The 26,188-nt window shown below is 45.0% G+C and overlaps 1 protein-coding gene across 1 annotated transcript in view; it reads left to right on the top strand.

Annotated features, from left to right (window-relative positions):
* LOC109643271 (receptor-type tyrosine-protein phosphatase N2-like) overlaps positions 1-25,391 on the top strand; it is a 117,807-nt gene extending 92,416 nt beyond the window's left edge. Inside the window, exons 14-23 of the mRNA XM_069511541.1 lie at positions 1,915-2,112; positions 8,035-8,182; positions 9,572-9,645; positions 11,945-12,022; positions 13,452-13,571; positions 13,768-13,934; positions 16,742-16,795; positions 19,520-19,584; positions 24,082-24,155; positions 24,951-25,391. Of these exons, the coding sequence (XP_069367642.1) occupies positions 1,915-2,112; positions 8,035-8,182; positions 9,572-9,645; positions 11,945-12,022; positions 13,452-13,571; positions 13,768-13,934; positions 16,742-16,795; positions 19,520-19,584; positions 24,082-24,155; positions 24,951-25,022 (1,050 nt within the window). The 3' untranslated portion in view covers positions 25,023-25,391. The remainder of the gene's footprint in view (positions 1-1,914; positions 2,113-8,034; positions 8,183-9,571; positions 9,646-11,944; positions 12,023-13,451; positions 13,572-13,767; positions 13,935-16,741; positions 16,796-19,519; positions 19,585-24,081; positions 24,156-24,950) is intronic.
* Positions 25,392-26,188: the final 797 nt, after the last annotated feature.

Genomic DNA, 26,188 nt, shown 5'->3' on the forward strand with positions numbered 1-26,188 from the left:
TCTGGGTGGCACACGCCTCTCGACACTGACTTGCCCACTGTCGCCCCGGGGTGATGCATGATTCGCGTCGGTCATGTGGCGCCAAGCGGATTCCCTGGCCTGACGCCCAGGAGGGGGGGGAGGGGCTGGGGTTTTTCTTTTAACCTTTATTCATGCAGAGAGTGTTGATGAGGCCCGAGAGCTTTGTTAAAAGTCACTGATGACAAACACACTCACTCGTCTCTCCAACTTCTCAGCAGCGACTGTTTCTCGTTTTATTGCTTTGAAGGTGAGACGTCCGTCTCTTACGTCTCAGATTGTTGAAGACAAATATCTCCAGCATGCAAAGAAAACATTCAACTGTTGATTCTACTTTTAAACTTCAGCTATGAAAACAAATCATTTCTGCAAAGGGTTTTTCAGTTTTCAAACAGTTGTTCCGTCTTCCAGACAGACGCTTGTTTTCAATAATTTCATTGTATTTTAAAATCAAATTGCAAAGATTCAGAGCTTGCTAGACATCGGTAATCCATCATGGTGAACATTTATCCACCTTTATTCATTGTCAAAGTTAATGCAGTTTTCAGAATGGATGCTCCGACATATTAGATTTGAAGCCTGACTGCATGCCGTCAGAAAAATGAGTCCAGGAGACAAACTCAAGCTCGTGTGGACGTCCTGGAAAAAGCTCATTTTCTCATTTATTGGTTTAATGTTGGACGTTTGGCAGAAGTCTGAAATATTGGACGTCCTTGAACATTAAACAGTCCCGACAACAGTGATGTAAACATTTGAATTGAACAATTGAATTTTCAAAATTCTTCAGAACAACTTTTAATGCTTCTGACCCTTCTGCTTTATATGTTATATTAGTATTTATTATTTTATAATGAATTAAACTTCATATGTTTTGAGTCTTTGTCCGAACCCTGGAAGTCGACCTTGATCCTAAAGATTGAGATTTTTTGCATCGTTGTAGATGAAGCTGTTTTAGGATCTTTACATTTGCTGATGTGCATATTAACATGTTAACATGTTAACATGTTAACATGTTAACATGTTAACATGTTACAGCATCATATCACATACAATCAGATGTCCCTTGCAGCATGACATCACATCTACATGAGTTCGATTACTTGTTGAAATGTTATAGCTAATAATATAAATGCTCAAATGTGAGAATAAGAATTTTTGCTATTTCACTTTTGACCTTAAACCATCAGCTTGATCAAAGTGAGTATGTGTGTGAACATGGAGAAAGTTTCCTCCTTCACTCCCTGAACATCTGTGACTCTGGTTCGAGAAGTTATTAACAACCAGGGTTTATCTCCAATATTCAGCAGGAAACTTTAAAACATGAAGAATTGTGAACGGAGTCTGCTGGATTGTAACGATGATGTTGCTGTGTGTCATGTATGAAGTGGAACCGCTCCTCGTTCGTCCCCCTGGGATCGGAGACACAGAATTAAATGTTTTATTTTCTGGTGAAGGTTTGCTGAGCCTGCGGTTTGTTTTGCCCGTGTTTTGCTCTGACGTGCAGGAAGTCGTCCGGTTTACGATGTTCGGGGATGTTGTGGTTAAAAAATTGCTGTTAGCATCCAGGTATCAGGATTTCACACAAGTCACAAGTTCACAGTCTCGTGGTTTTTGATTTAAACGAACGATCGGGACAAATAAAGGTTTTGCTAAAAGCTTTTTGTCCCTTGAAGGTCACAGAACATCAATGATTACATTCCCGTGACCTGGATCCACCCTCACACCCACAGCGGCTCATTCAGCAAATATCTACCATTTCAAGTGTTTTTCAGACTCTGACACAGAAAATAGAAATAAGTCATCAGAGTAAATGCGAATGTAAATTTATAAGGAAGGAAATTCCTTCACGTCCGATGCTCCATGTTTTTTAACCTGACCCCGCGCTCTCTTCCGCAGGAACTGTGTCGGCAGCGGATGGCGGTCAAACCCCCCGCCGAGCGACCAGAGCCCATCTCCTCCAGGATCAACAGCGTGTCGTCGCAGTTCAGCGACGGCGGTCAGGCCCTCAGTCCCTCGGCACGGAGCAGCGTCTCCTCCTGGAGCGAGGAGCCCGTCCACTCCAACATGGACATCTCCACCGGTCACATGATACTGGTGAGTTCAACCTGACGTCACCTGTACGTGTAGTGATGAGGACTCGACCCAGATGGACTGAGACGTTTTAAATCGTCTCTCACATTTTAAATCAGAGGCTTCAAAAACAATCATGACGGGCGGATACTTGGTTGTGCTCATTCATCGAAGCAGAAGAAGAAGAAGGCGAATGATCAATCAATTTATTTCTCTTACAAGCGAAGTTGAACCTGTTTTTATTTCTCTAACGTTCTTCACATCTCTTTTTTCTTTCTCTCCAAACTGATTTTTTTATACGATTCCTTCATGAACCTTTTTATACCTTTTATGTCACCTGCTCCTCGTTTTATCCCGTAAACCGTTTATCTCTTTAAAAAGCAGTGGAACTATTTTGCCTCCACGTCTCATGTGTGTGTGTGTGTACTGCTCATTACACACACACACACACACACACACTCGTCCTCCTCTTATCTCTCTGTCTCTCATCTTTCTCTCTGTGTCGCTCTGTTTTGTTTCTGTACATCTCATTACACCCACAGTTTCTATAAGCAGCCTTCTTACCCTCTTCCACGCCGCAGATGAAAATCTCCATTGAACCTCGTTTGCATTCCGTCGAGCGCCATCGTAATTGCAATATATAGCCGTTCGCTTCAACCACCCACCTCCCTCCTCATCCCTACTCTCCCCCCTCCCCCCTCTCTCCCTCTGTCTCTCCCTCCTTCTCCTTGCATTATGAAGCTGCCGGCGAGATGTGACGGAGCGGACTTTTTGATGCGTTCAATAGGCACAAAAAATACTAATTACCCCTGAGATTTGTGTTCAGGAGAAAATGTCTCCCTTCGCAGCCGGTGCCACTGCGGAGAAGTGTCACTGTTGTTTAACACGAACGCTCGATGCCGCTGAAGCTCTTCTTTTTTGGCGAACGCGCCCACAACACAATGTGATGCATGTTTCTGATAGGCTGAGGTCACGTGTGGAGGGAAACGTGTTTTGTCTTGGCCGTCTCAGCGGAGGCGGCGTCTCTCGAGAGACGGGAGGAGGGAGATGGAGGGTTGCTCTTGTGTAGTGGAGGACTCAGTGTGTGTGGGCCACAGTCTGGTCAGGGTGATTAATGAATTTGTTATAATGTAGAGACGCAAATGCAAAGAGGGACGCACGGAGACCAAGTGCCGCCGATGTGGCCGTGGTGATTAGTAGATTTCGTGTGGGTGATGTGAGATGAACGTCCTCTTGAATTCTGAAGCTCCACTTCAGTCCTCTCCACAGAAACTTCAAACTTCTGAAAGACATTTTTCCTCTTTGTAAAACACTGTTTCTTTTGTGCAGCGTAGTGCTTTGTGTTTGATCCTGAAATTAAAAAAAATCATCATCGTAATGACTAAGAATTCCAGAAATCCGTTTATATTTGGCTTCTGAATCAGTTTCTCGCTTCACGTGTGTTCTGTATCATTTGAACACGAGATCAATATGTGTGTTCAACATGAATAAACTTTGAATAAACTGGCGACCAGCGCTCAACAGGTTCTGAGTCATACGTTTAGGAGATGTCTTGTTAAGAGTATTGTGAGTATCCTCAAGCTCGAGTAGTTTTACCCAGAATCAGCAGTGTCGTAGAGGTTTATTAGACGTGAGCAGATGATGTCGATAAATGTAGTGTTTATATTGAAGCAGTGAGAAGCTCTGGACTCCAGTCGTGAGCAGGAATTCATTTCGAAAGAGAAAAATCAGATTGTACTCGACGTTACCTCAAATTTAAGTTTTAAATGCTCAAATCATCCTCGGCTCTTTGCATCAGTGTCCAAAAGTGGTGCAGCTATAAAACCCGTCAAATTATAAATCAACAAAATGCCTCATCTCCCTCTGTTGCATCCAGTGACTCAGGGATGAGGAGACGCACTGTTTACCAAACAAACTCTGCAGCCCGAACACGGACGCCCTCCTTTTAATTTCATCTCTGCTGGTTTCTTTTTTCGATGCTCGTGAAAACTGAGGAGATGATTGAGCCCCACGTTGTCTATTGCGTCGCAGAAATAAAAAGGAATAGTTAGTGAGGATTCTGGCGTCGTTTGTGGGTCACAGGACGCTCGTCATCGCCGCAGAAAGTGATAACGTGTGATTCCCAGTTAATGGGACGGAGCTGTGAACACTTGGCTCCCCCCTCCTATCATTTTCTCCCACTCGCTGTAGTTTTGCTATGACACAGAGAAAAAGAGGAGGGATGTGGAATTAAAAGACTGAAATTAAAGATGGACGACACATTTCCATATATATATATATATGTATATATATATATATATATATATATATATATATATGTATATAACCCCCACCTGGATACCAGATACACCCCCACCCAGAAGCAGTATTCGGTGCATCCAGATAGTTTTTTCAGGGTCGATAGAGGAGCAGGTGAAGTTAAAACTGTTTCCACAGAACAGTGACAACGTGTGAAACAGTTATTTAATGTCTCCGACTGCCCACAGCTCGCCCACACACGTCTCTTTACAAAAGCTTTTATGGATTCTCCACCACACTCCTCTTCTCCTCCCTCCATCTCACGCATTCAATCATCTCCCTGCATGTGTCTCGTTGCTAATTTTACTTTTTCTTGTGTTTTTCACCATCCTTTCATTTTTACCATCATCTCGGTTTTAACTTGTTTTAACTAATCTGTCTGTTTCTTTCTTTACTGCATTTCAAACATGTCTTCTCTGTTTCTAATCTCATTCTTTCCTCCTCCTTCCACTAATCTTTGTTCTTTCCCTCTTTTTCGTTCGTTCTTTCTCTTCCTGCTCCCGTCTTTGCTTCTGCTCTGTTCTTTTTTTCACTCCACGGTTTGGAACGATGAGTATTTGTCACCGCTCGTATTTTATTTTTCGCAGGCAGGGCCGTCAGTTTTACCAAAACACTCACACTTAAGAGAGGAGAGCTCATTTCAGATTCCCATCGTGACGTGAACCTCAGACTGAGCTGAGAGTTTCATGGCACCGAAACCCAGTCGACACATGGGGGGGGGGGAGAGACACTGAGGCGGATAGATTTCTAGTTTAAAATATTTTTAATCGTCATCACAGCAAGAAACTGAATCCATCACACAGAGAGACGAGCGAACCGCCGCCGCGGAAAAGCAAATATTTCACCGCCCGAGTGTGATGAATAAAAAATAAAGAGAGAAATAACGTGACTGTTGATTATTCGGAGTCTTTTTAATTGCTTTTCGTAAACTTCGGTAAATTCCATGTCATTATCCACCCACTGATTTCAATTTGAGGAGAAAGGGCTTCCACCATCTTATCGAAGTTAATGTATTACTTGGTCCCGTGTGACTCTCCCCCCCCCCCTCCACCCCCCACATCCTCTCTGCATGTGTCTTAAGAGGATTAGTCGACTCTATATATAAAGCACATTATCTAGTCTTTTGTGGTCGGCAAAGTAAGTGTTATAGATTCTGCTGCAGCGGGAGCCTCCGTAGAGATTAACCACGCTGGGAGTTTTGCCGCTCGCCATGCGGAGCAGCTGGGTCACGATCTGCACAGCTGATAGGTCACTGGGAAACGGCCGGGGGAAGAGCGGGCTTCGGGAAATGGACGTTAAATCTGAGTCAGAGGAAGCCGCAGGGAATTCAGACTCGTGTATGGATGATGCCAGCTTTAGAAATAAGAGTCTGACTGATGTGGAGGCTGGAGGCAGATGGACGGACGATGACAGATGACATGTTTGTGTTAGAATTCAGACTCTACTTTTTTATCTTTGACAAGGAGCTCATGTTTTCATCTGCATCTATTTGTCAGTTAGCACAAAAAAAAAACAACTGGACCCAAAACTCACGAATGTGATGATGAGTAGAATGTTCAGTTTTTAAAATCAGGGCTAGATGGTGAATTTAACTTAAGTCAGCAGCAGCAGATGTTAGTGATGACCGGTGGAAGACACTTCAACAGTTGTGTAGCTGGCACAGGAAGGAAAGAGGGAAGGAAGGAAGGATAACATAATATGGAGGGAAGAAACGAACGAACGAAGGACGGATGGACAGACGGAAGGAAGGGAAGGAGGAAATGGAGGTAGTCAGGGAAGGAAAGAAGGAAGGAAAGAAATGAGGGAAGGAAAGAAAGAGAGGGAGTGAGACTGAGATTGAATGGAGGGAGGGAGGAAGAAACTTGTTAATAACTTTCCACCACTGGACACCTTCACTTCACCTTCATTTTCTTTCCTCCTCTTTCCTCTCCCCTCGTTTTTTTGAGCCAAGATGGCCGCTGCATGACATCACCTGCATCGCACAGGTGCTCAGATGGTGCGTCAGGGCCACGATGGCGGCTCGGACAGAGTCTGATTGCATAGCAGTTTTTATTGAGCACCTTTTAGAAGATGTAAGCCCGTCCCCTCCCACACACACGCACACACACGCACACACACACACACACACACACACACACACACACACACACACAGTAAGGGGATTATTCAGTGTTTGGGCGACACATGGTGATCTCAGCGCCTCCTGATTGGATTGCAATAATCCCTTTACACAGCCACAAAACCCTATTACTCTGGCATTAGAGAGTGGGAGAGGGGGGTGGGGGTTAGAGGGTGGTGGGGGGCATCTGTGTGTGTGTGTGTGTGTGTGTAGAAAGAACGTGTCTGTACAGTGTGTGTTTGCAGAGTATATATATATATGTGAGCGTGTGTGGGCGGGCTGTGTTATTGTGTATGTGACCTCATAAAATCCTCTGCGCTGTAGATGTGTGTGTAGTTTCTGTGTGTGTGTGTGTGTGTTGTGCGCTGTGCCGCATCTGTGTGTATTTGATGCTACACACACACTGCAGCTGTGATGAGGTGAAGCCTGCGGGTTGCAGCTCACCACCGGACCAACAAAAAGCCCGATGAGCTGCACGTAGACTCTTCTACAGTTTGTCGAGCGGACGTGCTCCAGTTTGATGAAATCGCACAAAAGCAGTTGCTCTGGAAACTTTCCCATCATCCTCCACCATCGGGACATCAGGCCACTCCCCCTCTCCATTTTTAACAAACTCCTCATTTTAGCGAAGAAGCCATTAGGCCTTTTCTTTAAGAGGGGGTGGGGGGTGGGGGGTGGGAATCTAATTCTGATTAAGATCAGCCCCATTTGTAACTGCCACCATCAATCATAGCCGGAGCCATTTAAAGAACCTCACCAGCTCATTTTGTTCCCTCATCCATTACTAACGATCGTGCGTCCACACTTTGAGCCTCAGATTCTCAAAGCTGCTGGAAAAAAAAAAAAAAAAAAAAACCACACAACAAAGCTGCAGCGTCTGCCGTCAGATCAGAGAGGAGCTAACCTGTGAGCCGCCGCACCAACAACACACGCTGCTTCATTCGCTTTTATGTGCTGCGCTCATTTGCTGGCAGTTCATCAAAGTCACTTCCACTTCCTTAATTATGAATACTGCATGGAAGGTAATGACCAGGCTGTAAATGTTCATCATTTAACCAGAGATACAGAAGATTACACTCACGCTCTCTCTGATTAACATGGGTTTTTATGCAGCTCTAGTGAAGTGAGGACACGTAGCAAACTCATACACACACCAGTGTTTATTAGCATTTCAGTGTTTATTCCTTTAGCTTTAATTGAGATTCTGACAAGTTCGTAATATTAAGGACAATTCATAGAGTCGTAATTTTAGACTACGTGTTATTTCACAGGGAAACTGTTGGGTTTCTCTACATTAATGATACGTGTTGATGATACATATGATGTGTTGAAGAACTAAAGTGTGTGTTTACATTAGACGGGTAAATCAGGTGAAACCACAGATTGGTCCGACCACAGGGAATCCTCATAATTAACGTGTGTGCCATTAACGAACCAGATGTGGAAGCCTCACGTACAGAAATCCATCCATCGTCTCCAGCTGTGTTTTTCCTCACCTCCTCTCTCTCTCCTCTCTCCGTCTCCTTCAGTCCTACATGGAGGATCACCTGAAGAACAAGGACCGCCTGGAGAAGGAGTGGGAGGCGCTGTGTGCTTACCAGGCCGAGCCCAACGCCTGCACCGTCGGCCTGAAGGACGGCAACGCCAAGAAGAACCGCTCCGCCGCTGTTGTGGCATGTAAGATATGAACTCTCAACTCGTGGAGCTGATTGGTTGTCAAAATAAAAACGTGATCTTCCTAGTGGAGGATTTCTCCGAGTGCTGTTTCAAACCTGCAGATGCAGTTTGTTTTTTTTTTCTTGTCATGAAATCAGAAGTTTGAAATCAGCACGAGCCGTTAGCATCTGCAGCTACAAATCGAAAATAATCAGGAGCAATATCAAAAAACTTTAATGAACGTGCAGTTTGTTATTTCCAGGAGATTTTGTGAATCTTAATTTGAAACTGAAGAGCGTCTCACTTAGCAGGACGAGATATGTAACGCGAGCGACCACAGTTTACCTCCCGAGCTTCAAACACGGTGGCGTCACTCCCACCGCCCCTCCGCAACACGGCCGTACTGTCCGAGCTCGGCCTGTTGTTCTCAGAGGCCAGGAGCAGGTGTGGGGAGCAGAAGGACTGTAAATTAGTTTTCTATTAAAGCTCTCCTGCTCCGACCTCATCAATGATTCAAATTTCTAAGCCTCTGTGGAAATAGCCCATCTAAAAAAGTGCTGTCCCATTCTCTCCACCGGGGCCGCGGCTTAATGAAACCCAGGTTGTCAGCAGGGAAAGCAGTTCGTCAGGAATAAATTGCGCCTCCTATTTGCAGCACCACTGGCTTCTCCAAAAGATTCTCCGAGCTGTTTTTGCCACAATCACCGGAGGCTTCAGAGCTCCACTCGCAACAGCAAGATCCATGAACCTGGGAAATGTGCCACTGCCCAAATGTATTCAGTGGACCAGGGGTGATGGAGCGAAGGTCTCCCCGAACCCGAGAGAGGGAGAGAAGATTTGTCCTCCTGGATAATCACTAACATCTCAAAAATACACGTCTAACAAGCTGCAGTGAACACAACAGCGTCACATGCAACCAAACATCAATTTTAACGATATAAACCTATAAAAAAAACTTTTCCAGTAATAACACAAATTAAAATCATCAACTTTAACGATTGCAACCTGAGTTTGACTGAAGATCCCAGAGTTTCAGAACCGGGCCCTCGTGACTGTGGAGCGTGAATTTGATTGAGCAGCCTTCCAGACAGTGGAAGTCAGGGATCAATCGTTTGGATCTCTGAGGAGAATCAGACAACACTGAGAAGTTTCTCAGACACGTCCCCTGCTGGTTTTTAATCTCTGAAATGAGAACAGTTCCATTCCGAGCTGAAAACAACCTTGACGAACCAGAGGGGAATAAACTCGTCGGGTCGCGGAGACGTTCAGTTGATCGTAGAAATGCACATCAAGGCAGCGAGAGTCCAAACTCAGACGTGAGAAGAAAGTCCTGATTACTGTGTGTGTGACACGCTGAGCTCTTTTCATTCCTCTGACGAAATGCAATGAATTCCTCCATTTGTGTTCCAGATGATCACTCCAGAATCACCTTGAAGGTGGAGAACAGCCAAGGCAACTCCGATTACATCAACGCCAGCCCCATCGTGAGTACCTCCGCTTCACGCCCCCGCCATGCCAGTCTCCCTCCGTCCCCAGGGGGGCGTCACGGGAACAAAGGCAGCCTACCGCGCTACAATATCAATTTTGATGCAACGCTTGCTTAGCTTCAGCAGCAGCCCCACTCCAGTGTGTACGTTCTGCACCATGAATATTAATGATACCAAAAACACCTCGGGTGAGTATTCACTCGGGGAACGCGAGGGAGAGGACGTGCGCACGGCTCTCGGGCTCACTCCTCATTTGTGACAAAAAAACAAAAGATCTGTCGGGTGCGGGGAAATGATTGTTTTTGACCTTGGGTTATGCTAATTTGACACAAGTTTGTATTTACTGTTACGGCGCGACTCGCCGAGGCCTCTCCCTGGCTCGGCACAGATTTAAGCAGCAAAACAGCCGGTAGGAAGGAGAAGGGGGAAGAGAGAGAAGAGAGAGAAGAGAGCGAGAGTATCAATTTGGAAACAGTGTCGGAATCGTAGGTTTACGTTTCCCTGGAGGCGGATACAGTGGTATTCCATTAAAAGCAACAGAGACGCCATGCATTTCAAATCTGGGCGTCGCACCAAGAAGGAGCTGAGTGTGTGTGTGTGTGTGTGTGTTTGATAAAGACACACACAAAGAGTGAGAGAGAGAGAGAGAGAGAGAGGGAATCAAAACTATCGAGGAACAAAACAAGTGCAAAAACAGCTGCGACACGTGTACATGCACACAAACGCACGCACTTTGAGGCGAGCACGTGCACACGCTGAATTGCACTCGGACGTGAAGACACATCGCAAAGCCTCTGTCAGTCGCACGTTCCCACCTCCACCCCCACACTCACACGTTTCAGACTGGACGTGGATGTGAGGTTATTTAAGGAAGCTCCTCTGCTGAGGTTTTGATTTCCCCTCACACACACACACACACACACACACACACACACACACACACACACACACACAGACACACTGACTGAGAGAAGACGATGAGATGTTTGAGCTGCGACTGTCGATAAAAGAGATGATTACTCGGTTAAACCATGTGACGTGTTTTAATGAGTAAAAGAGGTGAAGAGATGAAGAGTGTGCAGAATCCTCAGCGTCTCTGTTCTTCTTCATATTGTCTCTGCCTTTTCCTCCTTCTTCACCTCCATCTCTCCCCAGCCTTCCACTCCACCATCTCTCTTCTGTTCCCACTCTCCTTCTTGTCTGTCTTGATTTCTCTCTGCACATTTCTTTGTCCTTCTCTGCCCTTCCTGGTCTCTCTCCTTCAGTTTCCCATAGACCCCTATTTTAAATTCCTCCCTTACCTTTCTGTCTCTTTCTCTTTCTCTCTGTCTCCCAGGCTTTAACACTCGGGGGCAAGAAAAAATGCGTTGCATCATTCAGAGAAGTCAAGAGCAGGTCACAGTTTGACGAGTGTTGCTGGGTTTTTTACCAGTTTGGGCTGTTAAAGCTCCTGAGAACTCATAGTTCATATTTTCACTTTTGTACAAATGTATGAAAATGTAAAACCAGGGAGAAAAGCCTCCACTTTGTTTAATTAATGCACGTGAAAGCAGAATTATGTCAAGAATATTGTGCGAATATGTTGAGAAACAACTCCAGACCAAAGGAAACATGCAGCCAGTAGACACCCACTGTGGGAAACGTCGGTGAAACCCTCTTAAAGCACAGCTCTGCCTCCTCCGGATGTTTTAATGAGCAGAAGTCTCCGGTTCCTTGTCGCCTTTTCTCTCTCTCTCTAAGTTACAACATTTTAAGTTCATTAGAAGTGCATTATTATTGTTTGGCATTCATAAAGGGAACAGAGGAACATTAACGACACTTTCGCGAGTAGAAAAGCCCCAGAAATTATCTGTCTCCCCTCTGTAATTGCTTCCAGCTAAATTGGTCTTGCTCATTATTACATTTACCGTACAATTTGCATGGTAATAGGCAGGATTGTCACTCACTTCCTCGCAAATTCCCCTCACGTTCGTCTCCTGTCTTGAGCTCTCGACGCCTCTGCCGTCCTTCTGTAATCTCCATTATGTTAAAGAAGTCACTGAAAACTCTCACCTCCTTCACCGAGAGGCCTCCAGCTGCAAATACAAGAACTTTAGACGTTTTATTAACCTGCAGCTCAAAGACACACGACACGACTTCAAATGTTTCAAAAGAAAACTTCCCCAATCTCACGTTTAACTGTATCTTGGTTTTTCTTCTGTGTCCCACTCTCTGTTGTGTTTTATATTCTTCAGTAATAATAAGATCAAGATTCATAACCTCACATCATCGTCTCTCTTTCCTCCGCCCTCTACAGATGGATCACGATCCCAGGAACCCGGCTTACATCGCCACTCAAGGGCCTCTGCCCTCCACCGTGGCTGATTTCTGGCAGGTAAACACACACACACACACACACACACACACACACACACACACACACACACACACACACACACACACACACACACACACATACATTTGGAAAAAGTAGTTTTAGGTGTTTTGTATGTTGAAGAACATCCAGGATGAGTGGGAGCAGAAATAAAACCACATTCCTGTGTGTAACATTGAACAAGTTCACAGTAAACAAATAAAGAGTTTAAATTCGTACTTATACTCAGTAGAGTGAAGAACTAATGGTGGAGATTTCTCAACGAGGCTTTCTGTCACTTGAGGTTGGTTCTCATCACACGTTCATGTTTCTGACACGTTTGGTTTCGACTCCCTCTTACGTCCATGAACCCGTCTCCTCCACACTCCCTCTCCTCTCTCTCCTCCATCTCAGGCTCGTGTTTTCAGAAATATTTTGGTTATTAATCACTTTTATCATCTTCATCCTCGTCATCCCAGCTGTTGAGGGTTTAGTTTGAAAAGCCTGCGTCTCGCCGAGGATTCAGCTCAGGTTCATTAAACGGCTTCTCTGTTCTCTGGCTCTAACCAGGCTTCTTGTTTTCTCGTGACCCAGCGACTTAACCAGCTTTACTGTGTCTTATCAGGCCCTTTAATCAGCGCTGCCGATGTTATTACACAACATCTTCCCGTCAGGATTCTGCTGAACCGCCCTTGGGCAAAAGCACTGAGACCACACACTCCACGACGTCCAGCTTCCAAACACAGATCCGTCTGAGTTCTCGGAGAGAGATATTTTCTTCCCTGGATAAATAAGAGTTTTATAACGGGCGACTTGTTCTCACGCTGTCAGCTGAAGCAAATTAACACCATCCCTCAAAAAATGTGCACCGTCACATCCTCAGATGCAGGAGACCCGTGGGTGAAGCGCTGGGGACTGAGACGAGCTCTAACTCACACCCTGCCGCAATTAACATCAGTTGAATCTTGGTCAAGGTGCGGCAGACTGAGCGGCGGCTGTATCCATCTTGATGATCTGAACGTGACGATGTGGGAGCCGTGTTGTTTTATAGCTTCCATTAACAGCCGACTGTGGCTGCGAGAATGTGACCGCGAGCAGGAGAAATACGACCGCACGCCCTCGCCGCGGAATGACCCAGCTGGGAGAGGGAACGGCCTCCACCGAAATTACTTTTCATGCCACAACCCTCGACATCACTTTAGCTGGAAAGGACACGTGTCCCTCCCGCCACAAAAGACACACACATCGTTTCAAAATGATGGAAGGCACCAAAGTTAAACGAGTCGAATTATGTTCAGGAAGCGTCGACGGCTTTGTGACCACTTTGAGAACGAGACGAGCAACTGATTCATGTCAGGTCCTAAAAAACGTAGAAACAGATGTATGCGGTGCGTTTCATCTCGATTTGAGATGCTAACGTTGACGAGTCTTGCCGCCTTCGTCTTTGCAGATGGTTTGGGAGAACGGCTGCGTGGTCATCGTCATGCTGACGCCTCTCGTCGAGAGCGGAGTGAAGCAGTGCTACCATTACTGGCCGGACGAGGGATCCAACCTGTACCACATCTACGAGGTAAGAAATGTTCTGCGTCTGTCCAACGTTGTTAAAGTAAATAAGCTGACGTGTCTTCCATTGATTGGATCGATCTTATCCTCCATGTACGTCATTTATCAACGTGAACACCGGAGATGCAAGTTTCAAATCTGAAATAAAAGTTGGTAGAAGTCCTGAATAAAAGCTGTGTTCGTGTTGTTTGCACCTGTCGCAGGTCAACCTCGTGTCCGAACACATCTGGTGCGACGACTTCCTGGTCCGTAGCTTCTACCTGAAGAACATGCAGACCAACGAGACGCGGACCGTCACTCAGTTCCACTTCCTGACATGGCTCAACCAGAACGTCCCGGAGACCAGCCGCACGCTCCTCGACTTCCGCAGGTAGGGAGCTTCTTCAGAAACTGAGAAGAAATAAAATATGATGTCAGCCACGTGATGACGACTCGTCCCAGCACGTACACTGACTCCTCCGTCCTTCTGGATATTGAACACGTGGCTGTGGCCCCACCACATGAATAAAGACTTCTTTGAGCATTTCTACTTGAAGAGTTTATTGGAGCTTCTCGTTTGAAGAACAGGAAGAACTCAGGGCTGATTTTCATGCCGATAGCAAAAGCACAGAGGTTTTTCAGAAGCCTTGAAGAAACCTTTGGAAGAGACACTCAGAAGAAAAAGACTGTTTGAGAACAGGATTCATTTCCACTGCAGAACTGAAGAACACTTTGTGTGAGGTCTTCAAGAATCTGTGGTTGGTTTGATAACACGACTGGTTATGAGAAACGTCCTCGCTTTGACTGAACGAAGGCGACTTAAGTCTGTGAAAAAGATCCGTGAAGAGACGAGAGAGAAGTTTAGTTCGAGTGTAGTTGAAACTGTAATTTAGCTTTTGTGTAAAACAAGGAAACGTGTAAGAGCAGAACTCATTTTCCAAACTTTGTTATCCGACTCAAACCTGCTGATCTTCGAGACGCATGTGTGTGGGAAACATGCGGATTCAGTGCAACACGATGAAACCTTTACTTTAGCAAAACAGCGCCCCCTGCAGCCACACGTAGAGATTTACTGTGTTTGGCTCCGTGTCAGAGCGATGAAGTGGTTTTCGTGAGAAGAAAAAACTGCGTCTAACACAAGTGAATACTAGATATTACCCATGATCCCTTGCTCACTGAACCAGAAGAGCTGCTGCTACGACAATTCCACCAAACTCTGTTCAGAGTTCTTCATATTTTTAAGGTTTCCTGCTGAATTTCATGTATTTCAGGATGAGGAGAGGAAACTTTCTCCATATTCACACTCACTCAAACATCAGTCTCACTTTAATGATTCTGGGTAAAAGAGTTGCTGCATTTTCTTCTTCTTTGTGCCACATGATGAGTTTGGACATCTGAGTCAAAATGAAACTAATTAAATCGACGGGTAAGGACGCGTGTTCCTCCCCTGAACCCCTGAATCGTGCCGGTGGAGCCTCCGTGCCTTCGCTCGCAGCAAATTAACTTCAAACATCTCACTTCTGCAGGAGTTTTGACTCGTGACCCTGAGATGCCGGCAGAAAAATATGTATATCCTGAAACATCCCGAGCATCTTCCAGTCGATAACAGTGTAATTGAAGATGCATTGAGGGAACTCAGTCGAGTGATCCTTTATCTCTGGCGCCTTTTATAGCCGCTCGCCTTCGACCTCTTTTAAACTGATATACTTTATTGCCTATTAGGTGGGAGCCGCCCCGGCTCCTTTGCTCTGATTCACTGTGGATTTTCTGCAGCGATAGACCCCGACTGTGGTTTATATATTGGCCCGGTGTCGCCGCGTTCGCTGGCGCACATCAATTAGGTGAGAAATCAGGAGTGAGGGTTTGTGGTCACAGCTATTATAAAGGGGTCTGGTGGGCGTCGCCACCCACCATCAGTTGGGAATTATTGCCTCTGCTCGCAGGGCGTCGGGGTCAGGACACAATGAAGACAGCGCAGAGAGAGAGATTTTTCATTTTTATTACCGGGGACAAAATGCCCCTGTTTTTTCTGTGTTGGTTGTTTTTCCACCTCGATGGTTTCAGGACGGCGGCGGAAATGTCTCTCCTTCCTGTATGTGCTCGTGCCGGCATGTATTTTTTTTTATTTTTTAACCTGACTCACACCTGACCGAGCCGACGCTTTGCTTCCTCTCTCCCTTTCCCCCGTTTTACCAGCTAACTTGCGGTTGCCAGTGTCATTTTTGTGATGTTGCAGCTAGTAATATGAGCCCAGTTGCATAGTCACAAAAGTGATCATTGGAGACTGTGACTCTGCAACCAAGGGGCCTCATGGACCCCCCCCCCCTTCACTTTTACTCCTCTTTTATCCCCTCCCTTCTCTCCGCCTCCCCCATCCCTCCCCTCGCCGTGCCCGGTGACCTGAGGTGACCTCTCGCCCCTTTTTTGCTTGCTCATGGTTTGCTCGACTGCCTCCAATCTCCTCCCACCTCCTATCCCCCCCTCCCCCCCCACTCCCTCTCTCTCAGTGGCTTTTCTTCCCCCCCCCGCCCTCGTTCTGTCGCTTCCTCCTCCTCCTCCTACCCTCATGTCTGTCTCCATTCCTGTCTCACTTGATGATTTCTGAATACGAGACACTTTCTTTCCTGCCATCACTTCACGCCTCGCAGGAGTCGCTGGCACCTGACTATCGAGTCCCTCTCGCGGGGGGCGTTCCCTTCGAATCCCACACCCCTGTATACAACCTCCCCTCCACCCAAACCTCGGTGATCCTCTGCCGACTGTTTCCATGGTGACATCACTTTTGACCGTCTGCTGCGAGCTCGAACTTTTCTCCTCAGGTTGGGGCGGAGGATGAAAAATGTCCTTAGAGCCGGTTCAGTGGAGATAAACGTCATTTTGTTCAGTTGTTGTGAAGTCGCCGGATGGATGTCAAAAGAGGAGAGTTCTAAATTACTACATCATCGCAAAAAAAAAGAAAACGGACTTTCATGGAAACACGCCCAGTGGAGTCGTTCCCACGTTCTCAAGCTTAAAAACATATTTGTGGGAAAGTCAATTAAAGATACAGTTTGATAATAAACTTAATAAATGAACTTTGAGCGAACTGTCCTGTGCATGTTGTTCTTTTTTTCAGATTCAACATGTTCTGCCTGTGTGCGCTGCTCTTCCTGTGACATTAACGCTGGTTTCTTCTTTCTCTTCTGTGTTTTTTTACAGGAAAGTTAACAAGTGCTACCGGGGACGCTCGTGTCCTATCATAGTCCACTGCAGGCAAGTACCTGAATGAATAACCACGTTTTACCGTCTGTTCCATGATATCTGTGTTTCATGTTGTTAATGAGCAAACGAGATGAACAGACGAACGGATCAATCGAAGCTGAGCTCACCGATGCTCTGCCGTGGTTCCGTTTCTCACCGGCGCTGTTGTCGCTCGTCGCCGTGCAGAGGACGACGAACATTTCAAAATGAGAAATTAGCCCCAAAGTTGTGATTTGATTTGACAAACTGTCCACGGAGGAGGGTAACTTTTAATTAGTCACTTCAAAGTTTGCAGTGTGACGGTCGGAGCCAGTGGGTGAGAAGGAGAGAGGGATAAATAGAAGAAGGCAGTGTTGCAGCTTTGTGTGTGTGTGTGTGTGTGTGTGTGTGTGTGCAGACCCACACCACCTGAGGAAATAAGTCAGACCAGTGAGAAATGATTAAATCGCTATTTAACAGAAAAATCTGCGACAGTTTTTTTGCAGAGACACTCTGCGATGATCGGAGTAGTGGGAAAAAAAAAACCTCCCATCACAGATTGCCGTTATGTCTGTCTGCTCCCTCCACCACTAAGTGATCTATTATTTAATATGGCGGATGATGAACCTATACATCTCTCAGCTGAGTCTGCAGCGGCGTAAATCAAACTTGTTTTTACGAAGCTTCAGCCTCAGCAGCTGGAAACATCCTGAAGTTCTCGACTTAAACTAACGAGAGCACTGCTCGTTCTGCGCTCGCCTGTTTGCAGCGGGCCGATCGCTCGGCCCGCGGTGTTGCAGACAATTTACAGACTGTAACTCCGAAGTCTCTCAGTACAGCTCATAGGGTTAGTTAACTCTAACCCAACATCCACACACTCTGTTTTCATCAAGATCCAATAAATGGAAAGTTAGTGAAATTATCGAAAAGCAAATTATATTGCGAAGATAAAGAAAGTTAAACCCATAGATTTTTAATAAAGATGGACGACATAACGGTCTTAATCCCCCCCTGGTGGCTGGCTGCAGTATAGGTCATAAACCCAGCCTCCTCCATGTTAGTGGAGTTATTTGATGATATAAAAGAAATCCGATGATCACTGATGACGTCAAAAAAGTAAGATGGCGGCTCCTAAATCCCAGAGTCTTCGTAAAAACACTTTTCATAGCATAAAGTGCAGCTTAACGTGCTTTAGAGGGAAAATGTAAATAAAACAGGACAATAAAAGATGTTTCAAAATTAAAACCTTCTAAGACGTTAGGTTTAGTTTTCAGGCGTTTTCATCTTGGGCTCATTCCTCTGCACAACCGGCCAATCGTGTCAGAGGATGTCGTAATGAAAGGATCAAGAACGCCTGATGTTCATCCTGTAGAGCTTTCAAACCAGTCTGCCAAAGCCGAGTGTGCACAGCCATTTATCACCCTAATGTACAGGGAGAGCCGAGCGGGGCGATCAGGATGAGGAGTGAGCAAACAGACGAGTGCAGATGCAGAAATTCAATAATCGCACAGTGTTCGGAGAGCGTCTCCCCCTCTCACGGGATCTCTCTCTCTTCTTGCCTTTTTCCGTTTCATCCATCTCTCTTTTTCTGCTTTCCATCTTGTCCTTTCCTTCTCTTTCTCTGCCCCTCTCTCCTCATGTCTCTTATCTAAATAGACTGAGGGAAGGCGGCAGACATCTTTACATGTTTACTCACAGCCCTCGTGCTTCTCTCACGCACGCGTCGCGCGTCTTTGATCGTCTTGTAACGATCCTGACGAGGCGCAGCGACACGACAGATCTCATCTCTGCGAAATAACCTGGAGTGAACGCACACACACAGACACACAAACCGTCTGAGATCAGAGTGATAGTGGTATCTGAAGATCATGCACACACACACACACACACACACACACACACACAGGGGAGGGGGTGTACTACTCAATTAAGGTGTGTGTGCGGGGGGAGGCTTGCAGAAAATAACCAAAGCCCCAGTGAAAATGAAATATTCACAAAATATGGATGCATGCCAGAACACACACACACACACACACACACACACACACACACACACACACACACACACACACACACACACACACACACACACACTGGTCCATGAAATAGAGTGGTCGGGGTGAAGACATCAATTTTCAACACTTGAAATAAATCTAGGATACAAAATGTTCCCTCCATTTCCTTCAGTTGTTCGGTTTGCGTCTTCGCTGTTTGATAATTTTTTTCCAGAGCAGAAGAACACTCCGAAAGGAAAAGTTTAATCCTCCTTAAAATACAATAACTTATTACCTAAGTTAAACTTAATGAGGAACAAAGGCAACTAAAGAAACAGCAGCTGATCTTCGTCTCATTTTAAAATGTTTAATAAAATGCTTCCTGCAAAAATGTCCCCACAGAATGATCAATGTGTTTTATCTTGAAAGTTATATTTCAATGGAGATGTTTTAAAGAGGCACCGGCTGCAAACGTACACTTATGACCTGAACATATTCAGAGGAAAAGAAACTACGATCAAACTATTTTGCCTTCTGGGTTTTACAGTCAATTAGCAACAAGACAATGTTTCATGTAATCAACAGTTGTCCAGACGAACCACAGACAGATTTCTGGTGTGTTGAGATGGATGATTGTTGAATGTAGCCTGGTATCGACAGTGTTTTCATGTGTGACATCATCAAACCCCGACTCACTGAATTAACGCTCCTCTCTCTCTCTTCCTCCCCACTCTGTCTCGTTGTCTCTCGCCCACCCGTGCAGCGATGGTGCAGGACGATCTGGGACCTACACCCTGATCGACATGGTCCTCAACAAGATGGCTAAAGGTTTGTGGCCTTTTCTCTTTTTTCGACAAATCTTCCAGCTCATACAGAACAACTGTTACTGTCATCACGTCAAACTCACATCGGTTTAATCACAGCTGCGTCATAATGCAAATAAGATGAACTTAAACTCTTTAGAATCCAAAAAGGAAACAAGACTTTTATAGTAAAAGGGGAGAAATAAATGATTTAAGAGGTGAAGAGGAAAAAGAGACACTAAACCTCTTCCTACGTTTAAAGTCCAGAAGCTGTTTTTAAATCAGTAAATCGTTATTCAAAGTGTCATCGGGACTCAGCCTGTGCATTTTAAGCACGACATGAGTGTGCGATAATTACTATAATTACATTATGATATAATAAACACAGGGAAGTAATTATGTAGGGGACTGAATATTTTATGGGACACTGGCAGTTCACGCATAGTATTAAATTAAATGCTTCTCTCTGAGGTTCTGTCTGATTACATTCAATTATATAGTAATATTAAAGTATGTAGATTGATTTTTTTAGGAGGAAGGAGTCATTTTTAGTTCCTGGGTTTATAATGATTACATCTGTTTCAAACTGGGCACTAATGTGCACTTACAGGAAAGACTACAGGCTTCTGTTTGAGTGTCCTCCACTGGAAGTTTCCCCAGGAACTATAGGAACCTTTGTGTTTCCACTGTAGACAAATAAATAACGTAGGCCACTTAGATCTGCTAACATGGAGGAGGCGGGGTTTATCACCGTTATCGCAGCCAGCCACCAGGGGGGCGTAAGATGATATGGCCTCACTTTGTGGAGCTGTCCTGTCGTCCATATTTATTTATAGGCAAATTTTTGTAGAGTCTAAATTAGCACTTAACGGAAGTACAGGCACTTTTAGGGCGTGGCCTACCGGGCTGAAGTTGCGTGATTGGTTGAGTAACCAAGCGTTTTATTTCAGCTCATCAATCAAAAAACTCTAAAATCTGTTTCCTTACTTTAACGTTTCAGCTGTTTTGAATTTTCTTTATTGCTCGAGCTCGTCTCTTCTTCAGAGCACGATGTCGCTCGATCATTGATAGTCTTCCGCATTACCGCCACCTAGTGGATCCTGGGCGTCAGCCCTCGGTTTTCAGACGGAGGTGGAAACGCACAATAAGTTTAAAGTCTAAATGGAAATTAAGATGAAAGTGTTTATCAGTAAAAAAAATAAAATGATTAAAAATTGTGAGACTTCTTTGTGGAGGATCTGATCACAGCTGTTTCCTTGTCCGAGATTTTGCACGTGTGTGTGTGTGTGTGTGTGTGTGTGTGTGTGTGTGTGTGTGTGTGTGTGTGTGTGTGTGTGTGTGTGTGTGTGAAGTGTCCCATGGTGGTGCTGCTGTAGCAGAACGAGCTCCTGGGTCTTTAATTCCAGATCAAAGGGGTCTGTCGGGCATCAGGGGCCTTTTCCCAGGCTGTCACACTGAGCTCAGGGGCCACGGGGCCTCTCCTCAGAACCCAGGGGCCGGTGAGGAGGAGGAGGAGGAGGAGGAGGAGGAGGAGGAGGAGGAGGAGAGGGGCGGCTGAAGTTGAATTTACCGAAATGTTTTCAACTGAGTTTTTCTTTTTTACATCATCTCACCCAGCCGGCTCCAAAATGAGGCAAGCGTTAGTAAAAAACAAAACAAAATGGAAACTGTCGTCGCCTGACAACAGAAACACAGAAGAATCATGGGTAATGATGCACAGCAGGAGGGGACTGAGCACAGATGTAAACAGCTGACGGAGGCAGGGAGGCACAAATATTGAGTTTGTCGACTAAAAGAGAAGAATGAGGAGGAGATTCATTTTTGATTTTCAGAGCAGCTGGAGACGCCGGCGTCATTGAGCGGCTCGGTCGTGGTCGAGGGCAGAGATGAGTCCTCGGCTCGATGGTTTTATCTCGACTGGCTAATTCTGAAAACGACATGGAACCAGGCTGAGGTCAATGTTTATTCTCCGAACTGCGCTGAGGTCTGTTTGAGGAATCACAGTGGATTTGATCTCTGATTTAATGCGACAGTGTCGAGAGTGGAAAAGTGACCTGCAGTGATGTAAAGCTGAGTTTACTGAACTATTGTGTTGTGATGAGCTCCAGTCCCATGAACCTGAGCCGCTCTGAAACACACGATCACAGCAGAGAGCGTCGTCGTCTTTTCAAAGTAAAATATAAAAATGTGGAGTTTTGCTCTGAAGTTAAAAACAAAAGTTTCTCCAGAGACAACGATGATGACGACGACTTTTACAAACCGAAGATAAAGTTTTATATTTAATATCCAGACGAGCTTCACTTTGTGTCTTTGGTCGTGGTTTATAACGTCACCCCCCCCCTCCCCCCTCCCCCGCCCTCCAGAGAAGCTAGAGGGCCACAAGTTCGTCCTCCATCCTGATCAAAGACTCGTTCCTCCTCTTCCTCCTCCTCTTCCTCCTTCTCTTCTTCTTCTCCTTAGTCTCTGACACAGAATCCCTCCCCCCCCCCCCCCCCCCCCTCTTCATTCCCACTCTTCTCACAACCAATGAATTGTAAATTTGTCCGAGGATCGTGGTCGGTGTTGGGGAGGGTGGGGGGGGGCAGTTGAGGAGGTATTTCTGTGGTTCTCACGTTTTCTTGAGGTTTTTTTGTTTCACTTCTTCTTTTTTCTCCCCCATTCCTCCCCCCTCACAGCTTCACCTCCACCACCGCCCGCCACCTTTCTCTTCATCTTAAGAACTGAATGAAACCCATCGAGTGCCGGAGAGCTTTTCAGCATCCCTCTGTTTCTTTCTGCTTTTTCTTTTCCTCCCGAGTCCAGCTGCTGAGCTCGGCCCTCGGCTCTCGTGGGTATTTCTCGACCTCCTCAAGAGCCCTGTCTTTCTTCTTTCTTTCTTCTTTTTTTTTATCTCTCCTCTTTCTCCTCCTACACCCCCCCCCCCCCCTCCCAGTCCCACTCCTCGACCTCCACCCTGAAGCGAAGGGTCCTCGCAAAGGAGGGAAGCTCAAAATGAGGCGGAGGTTTTTATACCATTCCTCCTTTTTCATGCATCCAGCATTTTTTGCAAGGAAGTGTTTTTCTTTTCTTTTTTTAATGCCGTCCATTTTGAGGGTTATTAAAAGCGGCACAACAGCCCTCGGCTTGTTAAGCCCCCTCCCCTCTATATAAAAAAAAAGGAAGGAAAGCAGTGAGTAGTGCGCTGCAGCTTTTCTGGTTTGAAGGGAATCTATTGTGTTTCCAAAAAAAAAAGAAAAAAAAAGGAACAAATCTCAAAAACCTGTGAAACAGGAAAAGAAAATGGTGTAAATGAGCAGTTCTCCCACCATTCAGTTCCCTCCTCATACAGGCCATGAAAAGACGCATTATTGTGTCACAACACGGCGAAAGTAAAGAAAATTCTCGTGCTTTTTGTTTCCTCTGAATTTTGATAGAGGAGGAGGAGGAGTGGGGAGGAAAAATGGGCAGAAAGACAACAAGTTAAATGTTTTTTCTTTTTCTTTGTGCGTTTGATTGTTGCTCCTCCTCTCTCTCCCGAATCTTTCCTCGGTCAGTTTTTGTCTTCTCTCCCCTCGACGATGAGTTTTTATCGCCCGTGACATGAGCAGGGGACAAAAGGTCGATTTGAGCTCAGACGGAAAATGAATTCGATAAAGATAGAAATAATATAATAATAGTTTATATGGTTATGAAGAGAAATGTCTTAGCAACTTAACATTTACAGAAAACACAAGTCACATTGGAGTTTTTTACAGTTTCATTCTTTCTCCCCCGTCTGTTTGCTACTTTATTAATATGCAAGATCAGCGACAACCTGGAAACCTGGTTGAAGGATGTGATGTGCATCAGGGAACAACCAGATGTTTTGGTGTGGATCCGGATCAGGGGCCAGAACCAGTGAGACAGAACAACTTTTTAAAGATTCATTGATTCTCCAATGAATCATTTATGGATCTTGATGAAAAAAATCAGACCTGTTCAAGGGACTGATGTTTATCAGTGTGTGCAATTTGGATGCTGTTGTTAAAGCGGACGTTTGCACTCCACTAAGACTAGATTATAATTATTATAACTAAAAAGAAACTCACAGGAGTGATGGAGCCCTGCAGGGTAAAACTACACAAGTTCAAAACCTGCAGGACGACGATCGAAGACGGTGCTTAAAGCTCGGCTCGGTTTCATTTAGAAAACGCTACAGACGCACAGGTCTGTGGTTTCCTTCACAAAGAGTGTCTTGTCTCGCTTTATCTTTTTTCATCCTGACAAGAAAACACCACCACTTAGCTGTTTGTGCTGTGTGTGTGTGTGTGTGTGTGTTTGCTTGTACAAAGAGGATGAATGTAATCGCCTTTTGCTGTTCTTAAGGGAGTCTGTATAAAACACCAGATTGACAGATGTTAGCTGGATTATCTGGAAAGAGCTTTGAGCGCTGGCCAACACCATCTTATATATGTGTGTGTGTGTGTGTGTGTGTGTGTGTGTGTGTGTGTGTGTGTGTGTGTGTGTGTGTGTGTGTGTGTGTGTGTGTGTGTGTGTCCGACAGGTGCCAAGGAGATTGATATTGCAGCGACTCTGGAGCACCTGCGGGACCAGAGGCCAGGAATGGTTCAGACCAAGGTAACACACACCTGAGTCCTGAGGGGAGCAATGTATTTTACACTGGACAGAAAAAAACACAAGTTCATTTAACACATTAACATTTTAAAGTTTTTTCTGACGTATAATTTAACAAAGAGTCAGAAGATACTTTTACAACATGAATATATTGTGGGTCCCCGTGTTGATGCTGAAATAACTGAGTTGTTATCAATCCTTTCAACCAAAGGATCATTTCAGAACCGAATGGACGGAGCGTTGCATGACAGTGAAAATAATCCGTTTATGAAACAATAAAAAAAAAAAAAATCAATTAGATGAAATGAAATGTGTTAATTGAGTTTTGTTCTGTGTAGTTTTGTTTTGTCTGGTGAATCATTATTTGCAACTTAAGAACTAATAGAGGGACGTGAGGGGCTGCGTTGGCCTCGAGCTATTTTTAATTTTTAATATTATCGAATTATTTGCTTTGTTGGTTATTGTCTTCTGAGAGAGAGGAGCAGATTATATAACGTTATTCCTCTTTCTGCTCCTTTTCAGTCGAGATTGGACATTTTGTCCTTGTTGTCCGGTCAGTTAATGGACGGATGTCGACTTTGAAATGGACGTGTGTCTGTACGTAAACGGAAATGAGGGTTCGGACTTGGTTTTGGAATTAGGTTGAGGTCAGGGTTCTGGATAACTTCAGGAAAGTGTGGAAGGAAAGCGGGTTCCGAGGCCTCTGCTCTCCAGAGTTCAGTTTCTGTGTTTGCGTTTCCAAACTTTTCACTTTTCCTTTCCCTTCTTCTTTTCCTTCCTTTCTTTCTCTCACCACAGGACCAGTTTGAGTTTGCGCTGACGGCCGTTGCGGAGGAGGTGAACGCCATTCTGAAAGCCCTCCCACAGTAGGAAGGAGCAACTCCTTCTGACGCCCCCCCCCCCTGCTCTCCTCTTCTCGATGGTCCCTGTTATTCCTTTTTGTGTCCCCCTCCAATTCTTTCCATCCCTTTTCTCTTCTCATATTTGTGTTTTTGGTCTCACCTTTCCTTCCCTTTCTCTTCCATTCATCCCTTTGTTCCTGCAGCCAATCTCCATCTCCTCCTCCCCTGTTGTCTTCTCCTCCTCTCGTCTCCTCCTCTCCTTCCATCTTAGGTGAGGAAACCGTTGAATCAGTACATAGATATAGACCTTCCCTCTATTGTAACGATCCACGCAGCCTGTTTTCCAAAGTGACATTTCACTGCATTTAAACACATTTTGATAGATAAAAAAAAAAAAGATGTTCCTCTCTCTTCTTTTAATTGTATATTTACATAGTTTCTGTTTATTAGATGAACATTGACCTGATAGGCGTCAGTTGGGTAAAGCACGGTCGGCAGTTAGCCTCTTGAGCTACAATCTGAGATACGACGTTTTGACGACTCGTGTCCAAATTGAATAAATCAATTTACGTCATTTTAAAATATTTGCCGATGCTAAGTGTTTCAGCGAACTGACGCCGCTGATTGGTCGTAGATTCGAGTGAGTGTACGATGTTGATCATCATGTTTGTGTCACAAAATCGCATTCGTGTCTGATTTTTAGTGCCATGCTTTATTTCACTAAATCAGTTTTGAGTGTCACCCATCGGCGGGTTTATTTTTTTTTTTCCGTAAGATTTTAGTGGTGAAACATTATGATGCATCCCATTTATTTCAAAAATAAATAAGATGCCGAGATCGAGGATGAGATGAAATCGCATGGATATGATTATTCTGTTTTTTTTTTGAAGTCTTAAAATCCAAGTAGTAGCAATATTGTGTTTCTTCAACGCGAGTCGTCACCGATATTGTGGCTTGTCAGTGAAGTAACACTAATGTCTGCCTTAATAAAAACACAATAGACAAACTGGTAAACGTGTTTAGCAGCCTGGAAACGAGGCTTGTGCGTGAAGCTTCATTTTAAAGCGGTCTCACTCCGGTGGATTAAAAGTTCGCTGATAACGAAGATGATATCAACACCAGTCCTTCAACAAATCACGACAGCAGGGATCTTTATGTGAAACTCCAAACTTGAATAAGGCCGTTGTAAAGTGA

The sequence above is a fragment of the Paralichthys olivaceus genome, chromosome 16 (assembly GCF_024713975.1).
Source record: "Paralichthys olivaceus isolate ysfri-2021 chromosome 16, ASM2471397v2, whole genome shotgun sequence".
In the NCBI taxonomy this organism is placed as follows: domain Eukaryota; kingdom Metazoa; phylum Chordata; class Actinopteri; order Pleuronectiformes; family Paralichthyidae; genus Paralichthys; species Paralichthys olivaceus.